Source organism: Mustela erminea, chromosome 3 (assembly GCF_009829155.1).
Source record: "Mustela erminea isolate mMusErm1 chromosome 3, mMusErm1.Pri, whole genome shotgun sequence".
Lineage (NCBI taxonomy): Eukaryota > Metazoa > Chordata > Mammalia > Carnivora > Mustelidae > Mustela > Mustela erminea.
This window is the reverse complement of record NC_045616.1, coordinates 70754636-70775457: the sequence shown is the minus strand read 5'-3', so window position 1 is coordinate 70775457 and position 20822 is coordinate 70754636. Positions and strand designations below refer to the sequence as shown.

Genomic DNA, 20822 nt, shown 5'->3' with positions numbered 1-20822 from the left:
AAAATATTTAAGCATTTCTTTTGAAATGTATCTCTCTTGAGATACCTTAATGTATTTGTTTAGATGTTGTTTAATCTCCAAATATTTTGGGATTTTTCCAGTTATCTTCCTGTTATTGATTTATAGTTTAGTTCCATTGTAGTCCGAAAGCATAATTTGTAGTCTACTTTTAGAAATTTATTGGTGATGCAGAATGTGGTCTTAGTAAAATGTTCCATGTGCACATGAAAAGAATGTGTATTCTGCTATTGCTGGATTACTACCCTATAAATGTCAATTAGATCGAGTTGTTTGATGGTGCTATTCACTTAAACTATATCCTTACTGGTTTTCTGCCTGCTGGATCTGTAATTATTGATAGAGGAATGTTGAAGTCTCCAACAATAACTGTGAATTCATCCATTTCTTCTTGCAGTTCTATTAGTTTTTGACTTCTATATTCTGATAAGTTAGATGCATACACATTAAAGATTATTTCGTCTTTTTGGAGAACTGATAGCTTTATCAGTATGCAAAGTTCCTTGTAATCCCGTATCATTTTCCTTGCTTTGAATTCTGTTTTTTTTCAAATTAATGTAGCTAAGTCCAGGTTTCTTTTGATTAATGTTAGCATGGCATATCTTTCTCCGTCCCTTTATTTTTGATCTGAATCCTTATATTTCAGATGGGTTTCTTGCAGAAAACAGAGTCTGAGTCTTCTATTTTTAACCACTTTGACAGTCTTTTCTGAATTGGTGTATTTAGTCCACGCACATTCAAAATGATTATTAAATAATTATTATCTGGAGTAATATCTACCATATTTGTTACCATTTTCTATTCATTGCTTTTGTTCCCTTTGTTTTCCTTTTTTTTTTTTTAAGGTTTTATTTATTTATCTGACAGACAGAGATCACAAGTAGGCAGAGAGGCAGGCAGAGAGAGAAGGGGAAGCAGGCTCCCCGCTTGAGCAGAGAGCCCGATGCGGGGCTCGATCCCAGGACCTTGGGATCATGACCTGAGCTGAAGACAGAGGCTTTAACCCCCTGAGCCACCCAGGCGCCCCAGTTTTGTTCCCTTTGTTTTCCATTTTTGTCTCCTCTAGTTTTAATGGAGAGATTTTACATGATTCTATTTTCTCTCCTGTCTTAGCATATCAATTATACTGAAAATATTCTTAGTGATTGCCCTAGAGTTTACAATATACACTTACCATTAACCTAACTTCACTTTCAAATAAAGGATGTTCTATAGAATTGAAAAGTATAATTCTTGGTAAAAACAACAAAGAAGCAAACTAATGAAAGCACTAACTCAAAAAGATATTCAACGCCATGTTCACTTAAGCATTATTGACAATAGCCCAGATATGGAAGAAACCTAAGGATCCATCAGCGGATGAATAGATAAAGAAAAGGTAGCATATAAATACAATGGAATATTATTCATCTATAAAAATGAATGGAATTCACCATTTGTGACAAGGATGGACCTTGAGAGCATTATGTTAAATGAAAAAGTCAGAGAAAAAGTCATAGGTCATATGATCTCACTCACCTATATGTGTAATCTAAAAACAATAAAACAATAAAACAAGCTCATAGATACAAAGCAACAGATTGGTCATTCCCAGAGGCAGGGGTGGGGTAGAGAGTAGGCAGAATGAGTAAAGAGGGTCAAAAGGTACAAACTTACAGTTATAAAATAAAGAAGTCTACCCCCAAAATATATATGTAGTGAAAAGAAGGGCCACATCCAGCCCAATGTTCATAGCAGGAATGTCCACAATAGTCAAACTATGGAAAGAGCCGAGATGCCCTTCAACAAACAAATGGATAAAGGAGATATGGTCATATATACAATGGAATATTACTCAGCCATCAGAAAGGATGAATATCCAACATGGACGGAACTGGAAAAGATTATGCCTAAGTGAAATAAGTCAAGCAGAGAAAGCCCATTATCATATGGTTTTACTTATTTGTGGAACATAAGGAATAGCATGGAGGACATTAGGAGGAGGAAGAGAAAAATGAATTGGGGAGAATCGGAGGGGGAGACAAATCATGAGACTATGGACTCTGGGAAACAAACTGAGGGTTTGGAGCAGTGGGAATAGGTTAGCCCAGTGATGGGTATTAAGGAGGGCATGTATTGTCTGGAGCACTGGGTGTTATACCCAAACAATGAACTGTAGAATACTATATCAAGAACGAATGATGTACTATATGCTAACATAATTAAAATAAATAAAAGAAAAGAAAAGAAAGAAGTCATTTACAGCATGAGGACTATAGTTAATACTGTACTGCATATTTGAAACTTGCAAAGAGAATAGATCTTAAAAGTTCTCATCACAAGTAAAAAAAAATTTGTTAACTATGATGACAGATGTTGTGGTGGTCATTTTGCAATATATACAAAAAAAAAATCATTATGTTGTGCACCTGAAACTAATAAAATGTATGTCAATTATACCTAGTTTAAAAAATCATAGTGAAATAGTTGTCAATATATTAAGAAACATTTTGTGTTATGTAATATATATGCTTATTTTTTAACACATTAATAAGATCAAGAGTCTTGATTTCAAAGTGTTGATGTCAAAAATGTTATTTAGAAATATCTGATCCAAATATATGTTAGAGTGAAAAAAGAACTAATAGTTAGCTAAATATATACAACAGAAAATTAAAGACAATAGGGTATCAGGAATGTTAATACAGTTGTACAAACATATAAAACTGAAGTCTCAATGAGTCATATTCAAATGGATTGAATTATCGACCAGAGATATAATTTCTTCCAAATCAGTCCATACATACACATCAACCAATAACAAAGTTAAATATATTTTCTGATAGACTAAAACAATTTTTTGCTTTTAAATTAAGCTAACATCACCATATGGTGTGGGAAAGTTAGAATGTGGTATTACTTTCTGATATTTTGCATGATCATATTTAAGAGTCAGTAAAATAAAAAGCAATTCTAAGTCTTAATAGATTTCAGTAATTATCTTAAAGCAATGAAACTGAAAATACATAAAGGTCCTCAGAACTTGGAAACATTTTCTCTAATATTCTCAAAACCACAGAAAGCTTACAAGAACTAAGCTGAGATGGAATATAAATCAAGACTAATTCTACTCTAACTTACTTTGTTTATAATTGAGCTCAAAAGTGGGCAAATAATCTTGCTATGTAAGAAGTCTGTAAGAAGAAATAGGATGTAATCATTACAGTTTTCTTAAATATCTTCTATAAGATACTGGACTCAAAAGATTCTAACCATTATCTTTATGAGTAAAATGTGAAATGAAGACTCACCCAATAAAGCAAGATGTTTACTGCTTTATCTATTTCTTTCTGTAATTTGCAACACAAAGAAGTTCATGGACAACAGTACTACCTACTTTGTAGAATTATTGTCAGGTTTATACCAACTAAACCATTTCTCCCTTCTTCAGTAACTTCAAGAACTTAAAAGATAACTCATTCCTTTGACCTGAATTGGAGTATTCTAGCAAGGTACTTTATATGTCATCTTCCCATAAAAGAACTTAACATTCTCTGAAATGTAACAGTATTTGTATTTTCTCTAAAAGGGATAAGATATACTCAGAATAGTATTTGCTTACTTAAAAAAAATTAAAGTAAGGTAAGAAAGAATTATGGATGATAAATATTAGAAAGCTTTTTCAAATATAAAAGTACATACTAAGTCCTCTTAGAAAACTAATGATAAAAAAAAAAAAAAAAAAAAAGGATTTGGAATTCTCTAGTTTAGCTTGTTTATAATCTTGAATGAGTCTTATAATATCCTCATTTTTTAACCTATGAAAAAATCTATTTAATTAATTTATTATAATATCATGCCACATCACCAGAAAAGCTAGAGATTTTTAGATAAGAGAATTTTATTTATAGAAAGGTCATGGAGAATTAACAGCAACAACATTTTATGAACACAATTTTTGTTAAACAATAACAGAATTAAGAATGATTTAATATATAGTATTGCTTGTTATATAATACATACTAAAATATAGTTTTCACTTTACCTAACCCATTAGTTTTTTCTGTTCCAATTTTTAACAAATCCAGAAATAAGGCAGGATTTATGGAACAGAATGACTACATACTTTTAAATTATGTACTCCATCTACATCAGATATTCTCAATTTAAAAACTACCTGCAAATTACATGGGCTTTCCATTATAATTCCTAAATTTAAAGATATAAACACCAAATGGAACGCAAAATGCATAAAATAACTTGTCATAAATTTCAAAAGGAAAAAATTACACAAGCAATATTATAAATTAACAAATAATTTCCCAAAGAATACTGCAGAAGGTATATCAAAATTTTTAGAATGATTAAGTCTAGAATAGTTTTTACTTGCATTCTTTTCCATACAGTTGAAAACACCAAAACACTGACTGAATTGAAAGAACCATTTATAAATGAATAGTAGATGGCACATACCATTTTATGGATAAAAGAAAGAGGGACTACGTACTTTGATTTGCAAATAATGTTCTTAATCCAAGTAAATCCTCAGTGTTTCTATTATCCTTAAATGACAAGATTCGTTAAGTACTGTAAAAAAGAGACCATCTTTTACTGATGGAAGGCTTCTAATCTTATTCGGGTTGGATCTTCTGGATGTCTCAAGGCAATTCCATTACGAAGGAGCAGCTCAACATAAGGTGGCCAAAAAGAATCACTAATTTTGACATATGGATCATGTGGAACATCAAATAACCTATTTAAAAGAATCTAGGAAAAAATATCGTTTAAGATATACCATACTTAGTAAAAAAGTGATACAGTTATAATAAAACATTAAAAATTTGTTTACCAAAGAATGTTAATCTCTTTTCATTTTGAATAATTGCTTGTTATAATTTCTATGTATTAACTTAAATAATTTTCTTTCTTTAAAAAACACTACAGATATTAATAAATGGAAACATATTTAAAACTGTGAATAAGTTTCTGCAACTTTGTGGAAAGAAACCTTAAACTCAAACATGTAGTTCAGATAGAATAGAGATGCCAACTAAAGATTCCATCCATGTAAAAGCATAGGGTTTCATTGTGTAAATACTAAATAACATCATAAAAATTTTTTTAAAGTAATAATCTTGGGAATATGATTAAGGGCTAGTCCCCAATTTTGTGATCTTTTAAAAAATGACAATATTCCTTCTAGTAAGGTATAAAAAACAGACCCAGTCTTATACTAAAGATAAGTTAATATAAATATATTTAATAAACTTTAGTATACTTAAGAACTTATGCAGTGTTTTCTGCTTTGACCCTGTGTATAATCGTTCAGAAATCACTAATTAAAAGAAATCTTGAAGACAAAACAACTACACAAAACACTTACCTCTAACATTTCATGCAGTGTTATCAGCTGTACAGTTGATTCTTGAATGTTTTTCTTTGACAGAAATGTGAATAACAAAAAATTAACAACTTAATTCTGCCAATGGCAGATTAGACTACAGTTATCAAAAAAATTTTTAAATGTAATATTTCTTAACTGCTATGGTACCAAGTATACCAAAACCAAATATTTTTAATTAGGTGATTTTAAAAGAATTCTGAAAGTAAACAATCTGCTTGTATTAAACAGGTTCATAAAAACAAAGTTCAAACAACCTCTAAGAGACTGAAATCTTTTGCAATTACAAGAAGATACACAATTCAAACTATCTACAAATATATAATGGATAAATTATATTATACATAATATATATATTCATGTTATCGAAAGTCTAATGTTTGAACTCTCCAACCAAAATATCTCAAACAAATGGCATTCCAAATAGTATTTATACAGCTTCAGGACAGGAAACTTTCTTCGCAGGGAGCCTTGTTCAACTTTCAATAGTTCTCGACAGTTCCTAATGTTAAATCAACTCACTGCTTCCTTTTTCCTTGGAATGACCGAGAATAAATCCCATTCCAATCCGATCCAAGAACCCCTCAAATATTTGAAAACAGGCATTATGAGCCCTGAGTTTTCGCCATATTAATCACCATTAGTCCCTTCAATTATTTTTCATAAGCCATAGCCTTGCAGCCCCTCATATCATGGGTGTTCTCTAAATGTGTTTAATTTATCTTGTTTTTTCTTTTTCAATCCAGTCTCCACATGATACAAGTGTGATTTAAAGAGCAAAGATGAAAAGGAAGATTCACTTCCATACTTACAGGTGCTGGAATTTTATTCATCACATTTACTCATCATCAGCTTTTGGACATCTATTTTGCTCTGCTGACTATTATCTAAAATGCCTAAGCTTCTTTCATACATCTAGCTAAGACAGGTTTCCTTCATTCTTCAGTGTTTTAAAACCAAGAAAGATATTCTAAGTACCTCCACTAAATATTATCCCCATTTTATTTAGCCTAGTTCCAGCCAACTGAAAAATACAGTCCTAATTCTGTCATCCAGTATATTTACTATCTAGCTCCCTTAGTTCCTTATCATTTGCAAGTTTTCATCACCATGCCTTCTACCTATTTATATAAACTCCTATTTAAAATATTCCATAGGACATTTCGGGGCGGCTTAGTGGGTTAGGCCTCTGCCTTTGGCTTGGTTCGTGATCTCAGGGTCCTGGGATCAAGCCCTGCATCAGGCTCTATGCTCAGTGGGGAGCCTGTTTCCCCACTCTCTCTCTGCCTGTCTCTCTGCCTACTTGTGATCTCTCCCTGTCAGATAAATAAATAAAATCTTAAAAAAAATAAAATAAAAATTAAAATAAAAATATTTCATAGGACATCTCTTCATACCCACAGGTCCTGTCCCTATGCTTTAACATAAACACCTCATTGTACAAAAAAAAAACCAAACCAAACCAAAACAAAACAAAAAAACCCACAAAAAACAAAAAACAAAAACAAAATAAAACCAAAAACAACAACAAAAAAATCAATAGGACAAGGATCTAAAGGGGGTCTGCTAGAAATCTCCTTCCAAGATAATACTAATTCTAATCAGCAGCTTGAGTTCAGACATGTAATTAATTACAAAGTCACCTACTATAATGACGACTAGTATTTTCCCATACCAGTCAAAGATTACTGGGGAGTCCTTATAAAGTCTTATGTAGGGGCCCCTGGTGGCTCTGTCGGTTAACAATCTGCCTTCTACTCAGGTCATGATTTTGGACTCCTGGGTTCCCACCCCACATTGGGCTCAGACCCTACATCGGGCTCAGACCCCAGATCAGGCTCGTATCCCACATTGAGCTCCCTGCTGAGTGGGGAGTCTGCTTCTCCCTCTGCCCTTCATCCGCTCGTGCTCTCTCTCTCTCTCACCCTCTGTCAAGTGACAAAATAAGTAAAATCTTAATTAAAAAAAATTAAACTCTTATGTAAGTACAAACATACTAAAGAAAGAGTAAAAATAAATGTGATTCCTGAGTAAAGATAGTAAAACTGGATCTCAAAATCTCCTGACCTCTAATACCTTACTAAATAAGAGTAGTTAAAAAAAGCAGCTTTCAGTAGTGATGAAAACAGAATTAAAGAACTGATACAGAAATAAGCAGCTACAAAGCACAGATTAAAATATAAATGTTTGAGACAAAGAAAAAGCAGAGGAAAAATATAATGAGAGCAAACCAAGAAAAAAAAAATGTTTCAACATAAAGATATGAAAAACAGCCTGTACCCCTGGAGCAAATAATATTTTATATGTTTAAAAAAAAAAAGATACAAAAAACAGTATGACATAATAAAATAAAATTTCCATGAAATGAAATGTAACCTAAATCTGTCCCTAAAAACAATGCCAACTTAAAAGTAAAACTAATATTGAATGATCAACATTGTGATGTATCTCTGTTAAATTACTGAAGTTCAAAGACAAAGAACTCTTCAGATATGTACTTGAGGTATCTAGAGGCTTACCTCAGAACTCCACAGCACATTCTATTTCAGAAGAATGGAGCAGTCCCTACCAGATCTTATTTTTTTTTTTTAATGTGCTGAAAATATCCTTTGACTATAAAAGCAAACAAAGTATTTTCATCATTCAAGAACCTCAGAAATAAAATGCCGAGGAATTCTACTTGAACAATTTACTTATCAAAGAAATCCATCAAATCAAACTAGTTAAAATTAAAAACTCAAATGTTAAAAGATGATAAAGCATAGCATCCAGTACAAAATCAATACATCTAATCCAATATAATACAGAATAAAAATGCTATAAACCTGCCAAAAATTAAAATAAATAACACAAATTGTAATGAAGATATAGGAGGAAGAACGTTAATTTCCTTATCTTTCATAGCAGGGAGTCAATGAATGCTGTCTAAAATTGAAAGATGAAATTTAAAAGCATATTACAATTTTTATAATGTTTTTCATAATTTGTTTTCTCTATGTTAGGGATCTCTCCAGAATTAAAATCATTTGAAGCAAAGAAATATTTATCTGAGCTAAATAAATCATCCTCACTCATTTTTCTATCAAATTCAGTAAAATTACATGTAATACTTATTTTTATACTGGTCTATACAAAACTACATTGATCTGGGGGCACCTGGGTATCTTGGGCTCAGGTCATGGTCTTGGGATCTTAGAATGTTCACCTAATGTTAATGATGTGGTGAAGGGATTCAAGTTTTTTCTTTTTGAACATATCTTTGAATGATAAAGCCCAGTGTTATGGATGGAACTGTGCCTCTCAAAATTCACAAGTTCATGTCCCATCCCCTAGGGTGACTACATTTGGAGATGAAGCCCTTAAAGAAGTAATTAAAGAAGTAATTAAAGTTAAATGTGACCATAATGGTGGTATCCTAATCCAGCTGGACAGGTGTCTTTCTAAGAAAAAGAGACACCAGAGAGCACTCTGGTGAGTGCTGAGTGGTGAGCACTCCTCATGTGGTGAAAAGGCCACATGAGGACAACAGCAAGAAATGGTTGTCCAGGAAAAAAGGCCTCAGCAGAAATCAACCCAGGTGACATTTTGACCTTGGACTTACAGCTTCCAGAACAGTGAGAAAATAAAATCTTTCATTGAAACCATTTAATCTGTAGTATTTTATTAAGGCAGATTGAGTCAGTTAATACATCCAGTATTACTGCTTGACAAAGAAAGAGAAAAAAAAAAAGAGAGAAAGTAATCTATCATTTTATAACATGTATCAACAGATCATACACTTCATTTAAAAAAAGTGAGTTTATGGGCGCCTGGGTGGCTCAGTGGGTTAAGCCTCTGCCTTCGGCTCAGGTCATGAGCCGCATCGGGCTCTCTACTCAGCAGGGAGCCTGTTCCTCCTCTCTCTCTGCCTGCCTCTCTGCCTACTTGTGATCTCTCTCTGCCAAATAAATAAATAAAATCTTAAAAAAAAAAAAAGTAAGTTTATTAAATACGACTTAACAAATCCATGATGGCTTCTGGTGATCAATGATTCCCTTTTAGAATCCCTCAAAACCTCTGGTTCTATTATTGGAGAAGTTTGAGAAATTTTTAAAAAATGTTGAAGGCAAGATTGAAATCAGAAAATATCACTGAGTTATTGTAGGATTATGATCATTAAGAGGTAGGGAATTCTGAACTTAATGAAATGGTTAACAGAAGGCTGTCAATAATTTTAGAAATGAACAAGGTGTATAAATAACAATGGATAGAATGGGAGACATTGTCCATAAAATATGTAAAGCCTCCTAATAGTTACAATGAAGAAAGGGAAGAATAACAAATACAGATTATAAGAAAATCCTTTTCCTAGTATACTCATAGTCATTGAATAAATATGAACTCAGAAGGTACTATAATACATATGCAAGATAATAGACCTACAAAGATGAAATCAACACATCAAGGAGCTCAGAGTGCATGGTGGGTAAACAGAGACATAGACATAAATGATCACTACAAATCCTGTGACAAATGGTAATAAAATGGCACATAAACTTCACTACTTAATACTCCACACAGGGGCATGCCTGAGTCATGCAGTCGTGTCCAACTCTTTTTTTTTTTTTTTTTTTGAGAGAGGGAGAGAGAGAAGGAAAGGGCAGATTCCCAGAGGAGCAGGGAGCATGATGTGGGGTCTGATCCCAGGACTCTGGGATCATGACCTGAGCCAAAGGCAGATGCTTAACCAACTGAGCCATTCAGGCACCCAAAGCATCCAGCTCTTGGTTTTCAGCTCAGGTTTGATCCCAGAGTCATGAGATCAAGCCCCATGTCAGGCTCCACGCTCTGCCAGAAGACTGCTTAAGTTTCTCTCTCCCTCTCCGCTCCCCCTCCCCCTCCCACTGCCACACACACTCTCTCTCTAATAAATAAATAAGTCTAAAAAAAATACTTCATGCAAAAGATGATGTTTGATTCTTAGGTAAGAATTTGCTAACCTCATCAGATAGGAAGTGTTTTGTTATCTGATGGAATAAAACGTATAAGGCACGAAAAGAGACAGGTCATTGCATACTTGCTGGGACTAGAGTGCATAGTTGAACAGATTCATGCAAGAGATGAATAAAGAATGGTTGGACAGGAGGCTAAAGAGATAGACAGTCAAATCCATTACTCTATACTTTATAGCCTTCATCCAGTAGGGAGCCATCAGTTTTATGTTGAAAAATGATTAAAATACACATTTTTAGAAAGATTATTCTGGTGCTGGTTTCAATGCCTACTCTACTACCACAAGTTCTATTTATTCATACTATATACTGTTTCTAAAAAAGGAATTAAAGTAGTTGTTCCCAGTCTTGTGTCACCAAATAAAATAATTTCTAACTTTTGCAGAAAAGTTTTATTCCATCATAACAACTAGTAAAATATTCTACTTACAATAACTAACAGCTATCTTTTGATTTTAAAAATTTACACATGCTCACCATGGAAAGTTTGGAAAAGAGTAAAAACAAAAACAAAAACAAATCTCACCTAAAATCCTAGCTCCCAGACGTAGGTGCTATTACATTTTTTGTTACAGATTAGACTCATAAAATTTAGTTAGCTATGTTTTATCCATTTAACAATAAATTGTGAGCATTTTAGTAACTCTTCTGGTAGTGTTCAATATATTATTTTTAAAAGGTTTATTTTTTCTCCCTGCCATATGGGTAAATATTTAAAAACGCATTTAATCCTGTTTTATTGAACTATCAATATTATCAACTAGAATTATAATATTTTCAATCAATATTATAATATGAAATATTTCTGTACATGTATCTATGTGTTTCTTTGAAATGTATATAATAAACTTACAAAAATTTATCAGAAAATTTACATTTGAACTTATGTGAAACAGCATCATATATAAATATCTACATGAATGTGTTCTCTAAAACTTACCTTTTTCTTTTTCTTTTTAACATTTCTATCAGGCAGAGGAAAATGATCTTCCAGAAACTCACCCAAGGTAACCAAGAGCTTCTCCTTATATTCTTTTATATCATGCATTTTAGTTTTCAGCTCACCAAAGATTCTAATAGATATTTTAAAAATTAAGAGAAATATTTTACTGATAAAATACATAAATAAAATATATGTAACTGGTAACTCATGAAGTTGATCAAACACTTTGTTCAAACTTCATTTGTTCAAACGAAATGACTAGCTTTATGAAAGTACAAATCTCAGGACCACCACATGGCTCAGTGGGTTAAGCGTCTGCCTTCAGCTCAGGTCATGATCCCAGAATCCTGGGATCATGTTCTGTGTCATGCTCCATGCTCCATGCTCCTGTGTCTCTGCAGCTACTCCTGCTCCTCCCGCTACTAATGGGCTCTTTCTGTCCCTTTCTCTCTGACAAATAAATAAATAAAATCTTAAAAAAAAAAAAAAGTAAGTAAAACTTTCTATTTAACATGCAGGGAAACTATCCATCAAGTCATTAATCAAATGTCATGTAACTAACAACAAGCAAAAGTTAAAGTAAAATTCACAATTTCTAGTAAAATTTCCCTTCTTTTCATGTACATATTTCATGTAACATAAAAAAAAACTTTTTCCTATTTCAAAAAATTAGAATACAAATACCTGGATTCAGAAAATGTCAAAACCTGATGTTTCAATTCATTGTGTAGTACATTAAGAGATTCCAGTATCTGTTGTTGTTCATCGAACCACTGTTGCTCCCTTTAAACATGGAAAAACAATACCAACACAGTCAAATAAAACATTAATACCAATTCAATATATATCAGTGATTAAAGGTAATATAATATAGTTATACCTTTCCAAGTCTTCCTTTAACTTTTCATTCTTTGATTGAATAGTAGAGAGTACCAATTCAAGATCATGTCTCAATTTTTGGAACTAGAACAAAATAATTCAAATTGCTTAATCTATAATCCTATAAATAGTTATATTTTTTAATGAGAGTGAAATTTACATTAATTGTTTAGGATAGATAGTCAGAAATCAAGAGCAAAAAAGCCCACCAGTAAGCCTGAAAGGAAAATATACAGCAGATACTAGGTTCTTTATAACATTTCATTTGTTAAATTCAAAAACGTAAGAAGTAGTTTTGAGCAATACATTTTGATACTGAAAGATGATTAAAAAATAAGTTTTCAGTAATCAGTTAGGTTAGGTCTCTTTTCTAAGGAAACTATACAAAAGCAGACACAAATGATTATCATTCATTTAACAAATATATATTGATCGTAGACTACCAGGCATTGTTGAAGGAGTCAGGAATTCAAAGATGAACAAAGAGGAGAACTGAGACAAACAAATATATAAACTCCAGTAAGTGATCAGTATCATGAAGAAAAATAAGTCAAAATAGGAACACAGACAGACATGAGGAATAGGAATGGCTCTTTTAGGTAGTATGACATAGAGAGATCTCTCTGATCAGCTTAACAGTAGAGCAGCAGATAAAGAAGACATGAGATAAGACATGACCATTTCTAGCAAAAGAATGTTCCAAGCAGAGAAAACTGTAGGTACAAATGCACTGAGGCAAGAGCATGTATGACGTATTTGAGAAACATCAAAGAAGACTGTGTGGCTATAGAAAATTACAATAACATCTGGAGTTTTTTCTACTATCTTTTTGTTTCTAGAACATATTAGCTAATATTCCTTTCTTCTGATGTCAAGGGTTTCCATTAGCTTTTTACACATCTAAATCAGTGATAATTTAAAGATGTATATCATAAACCTTATAGCAAGCACAAAAAGGGGGGGGGGACTAACCAGTAAACCAATAGTACAAATAAAATAGAATGATTTTCAAAACTACACAAGTCAAGAAATTGGAAAGAGAGGAAAACAGGAACAGAGAAAAGGTAATACAAATAGGAAAGAAAAATCAAGTACAAAGATTTCAGAGCAACCACACTGATATTATATTAAATATGAACTAACAATATAATTAAATTAAAAATAAATAATAGAAAGGTAATTGGAAAATCTGCAAACACTTAAACATTAAAAACATACTTCTAAAAAAATCCATGAGTCAAACAAGTAATCTATGAGAAAAAAATGATTATGCACTACTTGAAAATAAAAACAAAATAACAATTTCTGGGGTGAAGCAAAAGCAGTACTTGGATGAGAATGTACAGCAATAAAAGCCTATATTAGAAAAACAAAAGCTCTTGGGGCAGCTGGGTACTTCAGTCCCTCAAGCATCTGCCTTCTGTTCAGGTCATGATCACAGGATCCTGGGATGTAGCTCTCCCACCCCTCATCAGCTCATCAGTCTGCTTCTCCCTCTACTCCTCCTCCTGCTCATGCTCTCTCTTTCTCAAATAAATAAATAAAATCTTAAAAAAAGAAAAAAACAAAAGCACTCAAATTAAGGACAGCTTCCACCATAACAAAAAGAACAAATAAAATATAAAAGTATATTGAATAAAAAGTAAGACAAGCAAGAAGAAAATTGGGGGTGAGGGGTCAATGAAACCCAATCAATGAAACCCAAAGCTGATTCTTTGAGGTGGTCATCATAATTACCCACACTAATTACAACAGGAAAAAAGAACAAAAATTAATAACATTAGGAATGAGAGAGGTTACATGTATACTATAAACATTGAAATGATAATACGGGAATATTAAGAACAAACTGAATAAATATAACAAATTAGAGGAGATGGACAAACTCTTTAAAAGACACAAACCACCACTTATTCAGAGAAAAACCTAACTAGCCATAAAAAACTGAATTTGTGGCGAGAAATTTTCCCACAAAGAAAACTCTAGGCCTAGATGGCTTCATCTGTGAATTCTAACAAACATTTAAGGAATAAATAATACTTACTCTATACAAACTCTTTTGAAAAGAGCATACTTCTCAACTCATTCTGTTAGGCCTGATACCAAAGTCTGACCAAGATGTCACAACAAAAGAAAACCACAGATTACTATCTCTCATTAACATAGACACAGAAAATCTTAATAAAGTTTTACCAAATGAAATCCATCAATAAATAAAAAAGATTAAGCAAAGTGGGTTTACCCTAAGAATATATGGTTAAGCAGGTAATATAATTTTTTAAAAAATCAGTGTACTAATATAACAAGTCAATTAATTTGCATAGTCATCGTATAAAATTAATATACAGCAACTGCTGCATATCTATACATTCATAATGAAGTGGTAGGAAGAGAAATTAAGAAAACAATCTAATCCAAAATCCAAAAACAATAAAATACCTAAGAATAAACTTAATCAAGGAGGTGAAAGATCTATACTCCAAAAACTATAAAGCAATGATGAAAGAAATTTAAAATGACACAAACAAATGGAGAGGTATTGCATGCTCATGGACAGAAAAAACCAAAATTTTTTATTTTTTATTTTTTATTAACATATAATATATTACTTGTTTCAGGGGTACAGATCTGTGATTCATTGATGTTACACAATTCACAGTGCTCACCATAGCACATATTGTCCCCAATGTCCATCACCCAGCCACCCCATCCCTTCCATCCCCCTCCACTCCAGCAACCCTCAGTTTGCTTCCTGAGATTAAGAGTCTCTTCTAGCGGGGCGCCTGGGTAGCTCAGTGGGTTAAAGCCTCTGCCTTCAGCTCGGGTCATGATCCCAGGGTCCTGGGATCGAGCCACGCATCGGGCTCTCTGTTCAGCAGGGAGCCTGCTTCCCTTCCTCTCTCTGCCTGCCTCTCTGCCTACTTATGATCTCTGTCTGTCAAAAAAATAAATAAAATCTTAAAAAAAAAAAAAAGTTTCTTCTAGGAAAAATCAATATTGTTAAAAAAAAATGTCTATGCTATTCAAAGCAATCTACAGATTTACACAATCCCTATGAAAATACCAACGGCAGTTTTCACAGAACTCGGACAAATCATCCTAATTTCTTAGGAATTCAATTTTTTGAACCCCAAATTCAATTCAATTTTTTGAACCCCAAAAAACCCCAAATAGCCAAAACAATATTGTAAACAAACAAAAGCTGGAGGTTTCACAATCCCAGATTTCAAGATATACTATAAAGCTGTAGTAATCAAAACAGTACGGCATAGCACAAAAACAGATACATAGATCAATGGAACAGAATATAGAGTCCAGAAGTAAATCCATGCTGTTATGGTCAATTAATCTACAACAAAGAAGGCAAGAATATACAATGGGAAAAAGACCATTTCTTCAACAAATGGGAAGAAGGATGGGAAGACGTCGGACAGCTACATGCAAAAATATGAAATTGGGCCACGTTCTCATACCATACAGAAGATAAACTCAAAATGGATTAAACACCTTAATGAAAGACCTAAAACCGTCAAATTTCTAAAACACAGGCAACCATAGAAATTTCATTGACATCAGCCATAGAAATATTTTTCCGGCTGTGTCTCCTCTGACAAGGAAAACAAAAGTGAAATTAAACTACTGAGACCACACCAAAATATAAAGGAAACCATCAAAAAACCTTACTGAATGGGAGAAGATATTTGGAAATGCTCTAATAAGGGGTTCATATCCAACTATATAAAGAACTTATACAACTCAATACCAACAAAAATAAATAATCCAATTAAAACTGGGCAGAGGACCTGAATAGTCATTTTTTCCAAAGAAAACACACAGGGTGCCTGGGTGGCTCAGGAGGTTAGATGTGTGCCTTTGGCTCAGGTCAGGGTCCTGGGATCAAGCCCTGCATTGGGCTCCCTATGTAGGCTTGTTCCTCTCCCTCTGTGCCACCCCCAGCCTCCTATCGTGCTCGCTTTCTCTCTCCCAAATAAAATCTTAAAACAAAAAAACAAAAAAACAGAGGACATACAGATGGCCAACAAACACATGAAGGTGCCCAACATAACTAATCATCAGGGAAATACAAATTAAAACAACAGTGAGGTATCATTATATAACTATCAGAATGGTTATAATCAAAAACACAAGAAAATACAAAAGTTGGCAAGGATGTAGAGAAAAGGGAATCTTTAAGCACTATTGGTGAGAAAGCAGATGGACGCAGCCACTGTAGAAAACAGTATGGAGGTTCCTCAAAAAATTAAAAATAGAATCACCATATGATCCAGTAAGTCTACTACTAGGTATTTACCCAAAGAAAACAAAAACATTAATTTGAAAAGATATATATATAACCCTATGTTTACTGTAACATTATTTACAATAGCCAAGATTTATTTGAAAGTAACCTAAGTGCCCTTCAATAGACAGATAAAGATGTGGTATATATTTGCTATCATCTTGCCATTTGAAACAGTTATGAAGGGATCTAGAGGGGATAATGCTAAGCAAAAGACATCAGACAGAGAAAGACTACAACCATATGATTTCACCTACATGTGAAATTTAAGAAACTAAAGAACAAAGAAAAAAAAGAGTCTTTAAATATGGAGAACACACTAGGTTGCCAGAGAGGAGGTGTATGGAGCGATAGGGAAAACAGATAAAGGGGATTAAGAGTGTACTTATCTTGAAGAGGACTAAAACATGTATAGAATTATTGAATCATTATATTGTATACCTGAAACTAATATAATATCCCATGTTTTTAAAAATAATGTAATTTTTTATATCAATAGACTAAAATAGAAAAAAATCTTCTCAATGAATTTTGAAGAATAAATGACAAAATTCAATAATAATTCATGATTTTGGAAAAAGACTCCATAAATTGTAATAGAAGGTAATTTCCTCAACTTAATTAAGGGAATCTATAAAAAACCTACTACTAACATCACACTTAAATGATGGAAGAGTGAATGCTATCCACTAAGGTCAGGAACAAGGGAAAAAATGTCCATTCTCACCACTTTCATTAAGTATGTTACTAAATGTTCCATGGGCACCTGGGTGCTCAGTCAGATAAGTCACCGCCTCTCAGTTTCTGCTCAGGTCATGATCACAGTGTTGTGAGACTGAGCTCTGTGTTGGGCTCTGCACTCAGTGGGGAGTCTCCTTGGGATTCTCTCCCTCTCCCTCTGCTAGTGCACCCTCTTGCTCTCAAATAAATCTCTAAAAAAATTAAATAAATGTTCTAGAACAGTACAATAAGCCAAGAAAAATATATGAAAGGCATGTAGGGGCACCTAGCTGGCACAGTCAGTTAAACACCTGATTCTTGATTTCAGCTCAGATCACAATCTCAGGGCTGTGAGATCCAACCCCGAGTCCAACCTCGTGCCCAGCATGGAGTCTGCTAGAGAGTCTCTCTCCCTGTCCCTCTGCCCCTCTTGCTCATGAGAAGGAAAGAAAGGAAGGGAAGGAAGGAAGGAAAGAAGGAAGGATATGAAAGGCATCCAGCTGTAAAGGAATAAAATATAATTTCCTCTGATCTCAGATGACATAACTAGCTATGTAGAAAATCCTACAACATTTACAAAAAAGCCACTAGAATAAAGGGGTTTTTCAGACTCACTAGTAGAAGATCAATATATAAATATTAATTGTATTTGTATGTATCAGGATTAAATAATTGACAAGTGAAAAAAGAATACCACTTTAATGGCATCAAAAATATGAAATACCAAAGGGATGAACTTGACAAAAATGTGTAAGACCTATACACCTCTATTACAATTTAAGTCTTTTAAAAAATCATGAATTGGGATGCTTGGCTTGCTCAACCAGTAGAGTAAGAGAATCTTGATCTTGGAGTCATGAGTTCAAGTCTCACATACGGGATAGTTTGCTTAAAAAAATGAAAATTAAAAAAAATAAAGAATTAATATTGTATTTTGTTATTTATTCTTCCTGAATTCACTGGAACAGTAAAATGTCTTTTTTCTTTTTTAGTCTTTGATATAATGAATTATAAAACACTGATGAGGTAAATCTTAAAAATACTAAATAGATGGAGACCTAAGTAAATACAGAGATCATACAGGTCTCATGGATCCCTGGGCTAAAGATGTCAATTCTCCTCAAATTAAACTATAGAATCTCAGTCAAAATTCAGTAAGCTGCCCATGGAACATTTAGTAACATACTTTTTTTTAAGATACTGTTAAGAAAATAAAAAGATAAGTGTGCAGGAAAGAGTTAACTGAGCAATCCAAGGGTGCACACCTGCACATTACCAAGAAGGGCCTGCTTTCAGGACAGGTCCCTTGTGGACACCTAAAGGATGAGCTTTGAGGCCTTAGAATATTATGTATCATCGGAGTGTTTATACAGGGTGCTAGGATGGCTCAGTCTGTAGAGCATGCAACCTTTGATCTTGGTGTTGTGAGTTCAAGCCACAGTTGGCACCAGTTTGATCAGAGAGTTTATTCTAACTATGTGATTTATGGTGAATGCAGTTTTGCTCTGAGGGCTGAAGTGTGAGTAGGAGAGGTCAGTCAAGGAAGCCCCTTAAGCATAGTGACTGACTACTGATAAAAACTCTAGATAAGTCCCAGGTGAACTTCCCTACATGACAATACTTTGTACGTGTTGTGTACTCAGTTTCAAGGAGAATTAAACAAATCTATCAACTCCACTGGGAAAAGATTACTATAAGCTTAGCCTATCTGTGTTTTCCTTGCTCATATTAATCTGTATCTTCTCACTATAACGAACTGTAACCATAAGTACAATAGCTTCTCTGACTCCTGTGTGCCCATCCACGAAATCAGAGTGGTCTTAGGGAAAACCCTGACAACAGATGGCATCAAAAGTGGGATTTTGCTATACTGACCTTGGCTCACCAAAACATAATGAAAGCACTCTATGGGAAGAAGAAGGATAATGGGGCAGAGAATGAGGAACCTGGCACCTGATGTTTATCCAGTCAACAAAGATAGAAGACAACAGCTGGACCATGATCAATATTTATAAGCAGAAGTAGTGTGGGAATTTAGAAATGGACATAAAATTTCTCAGACAGTTGGCTGACTGGATGCATAAGTTGGCTGACAGGATGCATAAGGAGATATAAAATACAAGAAACAAACAAGAGAAACAAACAAGCTAAATATTCAATCTCTTTATTATTTTTATCTGTAATAGTTAAAATGAAAGCAGAATGTTAAGGCCAATGCTGGTACTGCATCGTTTGAATTTCAGCCAGTTCAAACCAGAGTTGCTAGCTAAGGACTGCTACCAAAGGGAAAAATTACAATGCATCATTATATCATGTCATTTTTAATTCATGATACTGAAAATCTGGTGGATCATTTCAATATGAAAAAGAATCTTTATTTTCCATTCTAGGAAAATGTTCATGTATTATTTAGGTTTCTTCCCTTCCCTTTTCTTTCTTTCTTTTTTTTTTTTTTAATTTTGGAAGCTCTGCTGGTTTTATTCTGTACTTCTGAGTTGATATTATAGTTCTACTATCTTCTGTTATTCCAGTTGTTTTCTTTTTTTGCCATCCTTACTCTGTAGGAGATTTCCATGACTATCACTACCAACATTTTTGTGTTTATTTCAGGTATTATGTTTTTATTTAGAAAGGCTCTTATTCTGATTTGTCCTTTTCAAAATAACAGCTTCATTGAGATACAATTCACATACGACACAGTACCCATTTAAGGTGTATAATTCAGTTATTTTTACTGTACTTGTAGAGTCGTACAAATATCCCCACAATCTATTTTAGAACATTTTCATCATCCCAAAAGTAAACCTGTTAGCAATATCCATTAGCAGTTACTATCTCCTCTCCAATCATCCAGCCTTAATCAATAAGCAACAACCTACTTTGTCTCTATGGATTTGCCTATTACAGACATTGCATATAAGTGAAATAATATAATATGCAATATTTTGTGACTGGTTTCTTTCATTTAGCACAATGTTGTCAAGATACACCTATATTATGACATTAAGTAATTCATTATTTTAGACAATAGTACATCACTGTATAGGCATATCACATTTCTCTATTCATCAGTTGATGAATATTTGGGTTGTTTAACCTTTTTGGCCATTAAGAAAAATGTTGCTATGAACATTCATGTTTAAGTTTTTGTGTGGACACACACTTATTTTCATTTCTCTATGGTATACAGCTGGGAGTGAAACTGCTCGTTCAAATAGCAACTCTTTCATCTTCCAAGGAACTACCAGACTGTTTTCCAAAGGGGCTGCACTATTTTATTCTCCCATTAGCAGTTTATCAATGTTCTAATTTCTCCATATCTTCACCAATACTTCTTATTGTCTGTCTTTTGACTTTAGCAATATCAAGGGGGTATGAAGTAGTACTTTTCTTAAGTTGATGTTCCATTATTTTTTTTTTCAAAGATTTATTTATTTATTTGTTTATTTGAAGGAGTGAGCACACATGCACAAGCAGGGGGAGGGGCAAAGGGAGAGAGAGAGAATCTCAGGCAGACTCTCCAATGAGTGGGTGAGGAGCCTAACATGGGGGTAGATCTCATGACTCTGAGATCATGACAAGAGCTTAAAT

General features: G+C 33.4%; 1 protein-coding gene across 2 annotated transcripts in view; it reads right to left on the bottom strand.

Moving 5' to 3' along the window:
• Positions 1-3880: 3880 nt before the first annotated feature.
• The window catches only part of CENPK (centromere protein K), a 40050-nt gene continuing 23108 nt past the window's right edge, over positions 3881-20822 (bottom strand). For both annotated transcript variants that reach the window (XM_032336129.1, XM_032336130.1), the window contains exons 6-10: positions 12213-12295; positions 12017-12115; positions 11330-11462; positions 5381-5434; positions 3881-4764 (exon numbers count right to left, since the gene is read on the bottom strand). In XM_032336129.1, coding sequence (XP_032192020.1) covers positions 4606-4764; positions 5381-5434; positions 11330-11462; positions 12017-12115; positions 12213-12295 — 528 coding nt within the window. In that variant the 3' untranslated portion in view covers positions 3881-4605. The remainder of the gene's footprint in view (positions 4765-5380; positions 5435-11329; positions 11463-12016; positions 12116-12212; positions 12296-20822) is intronic.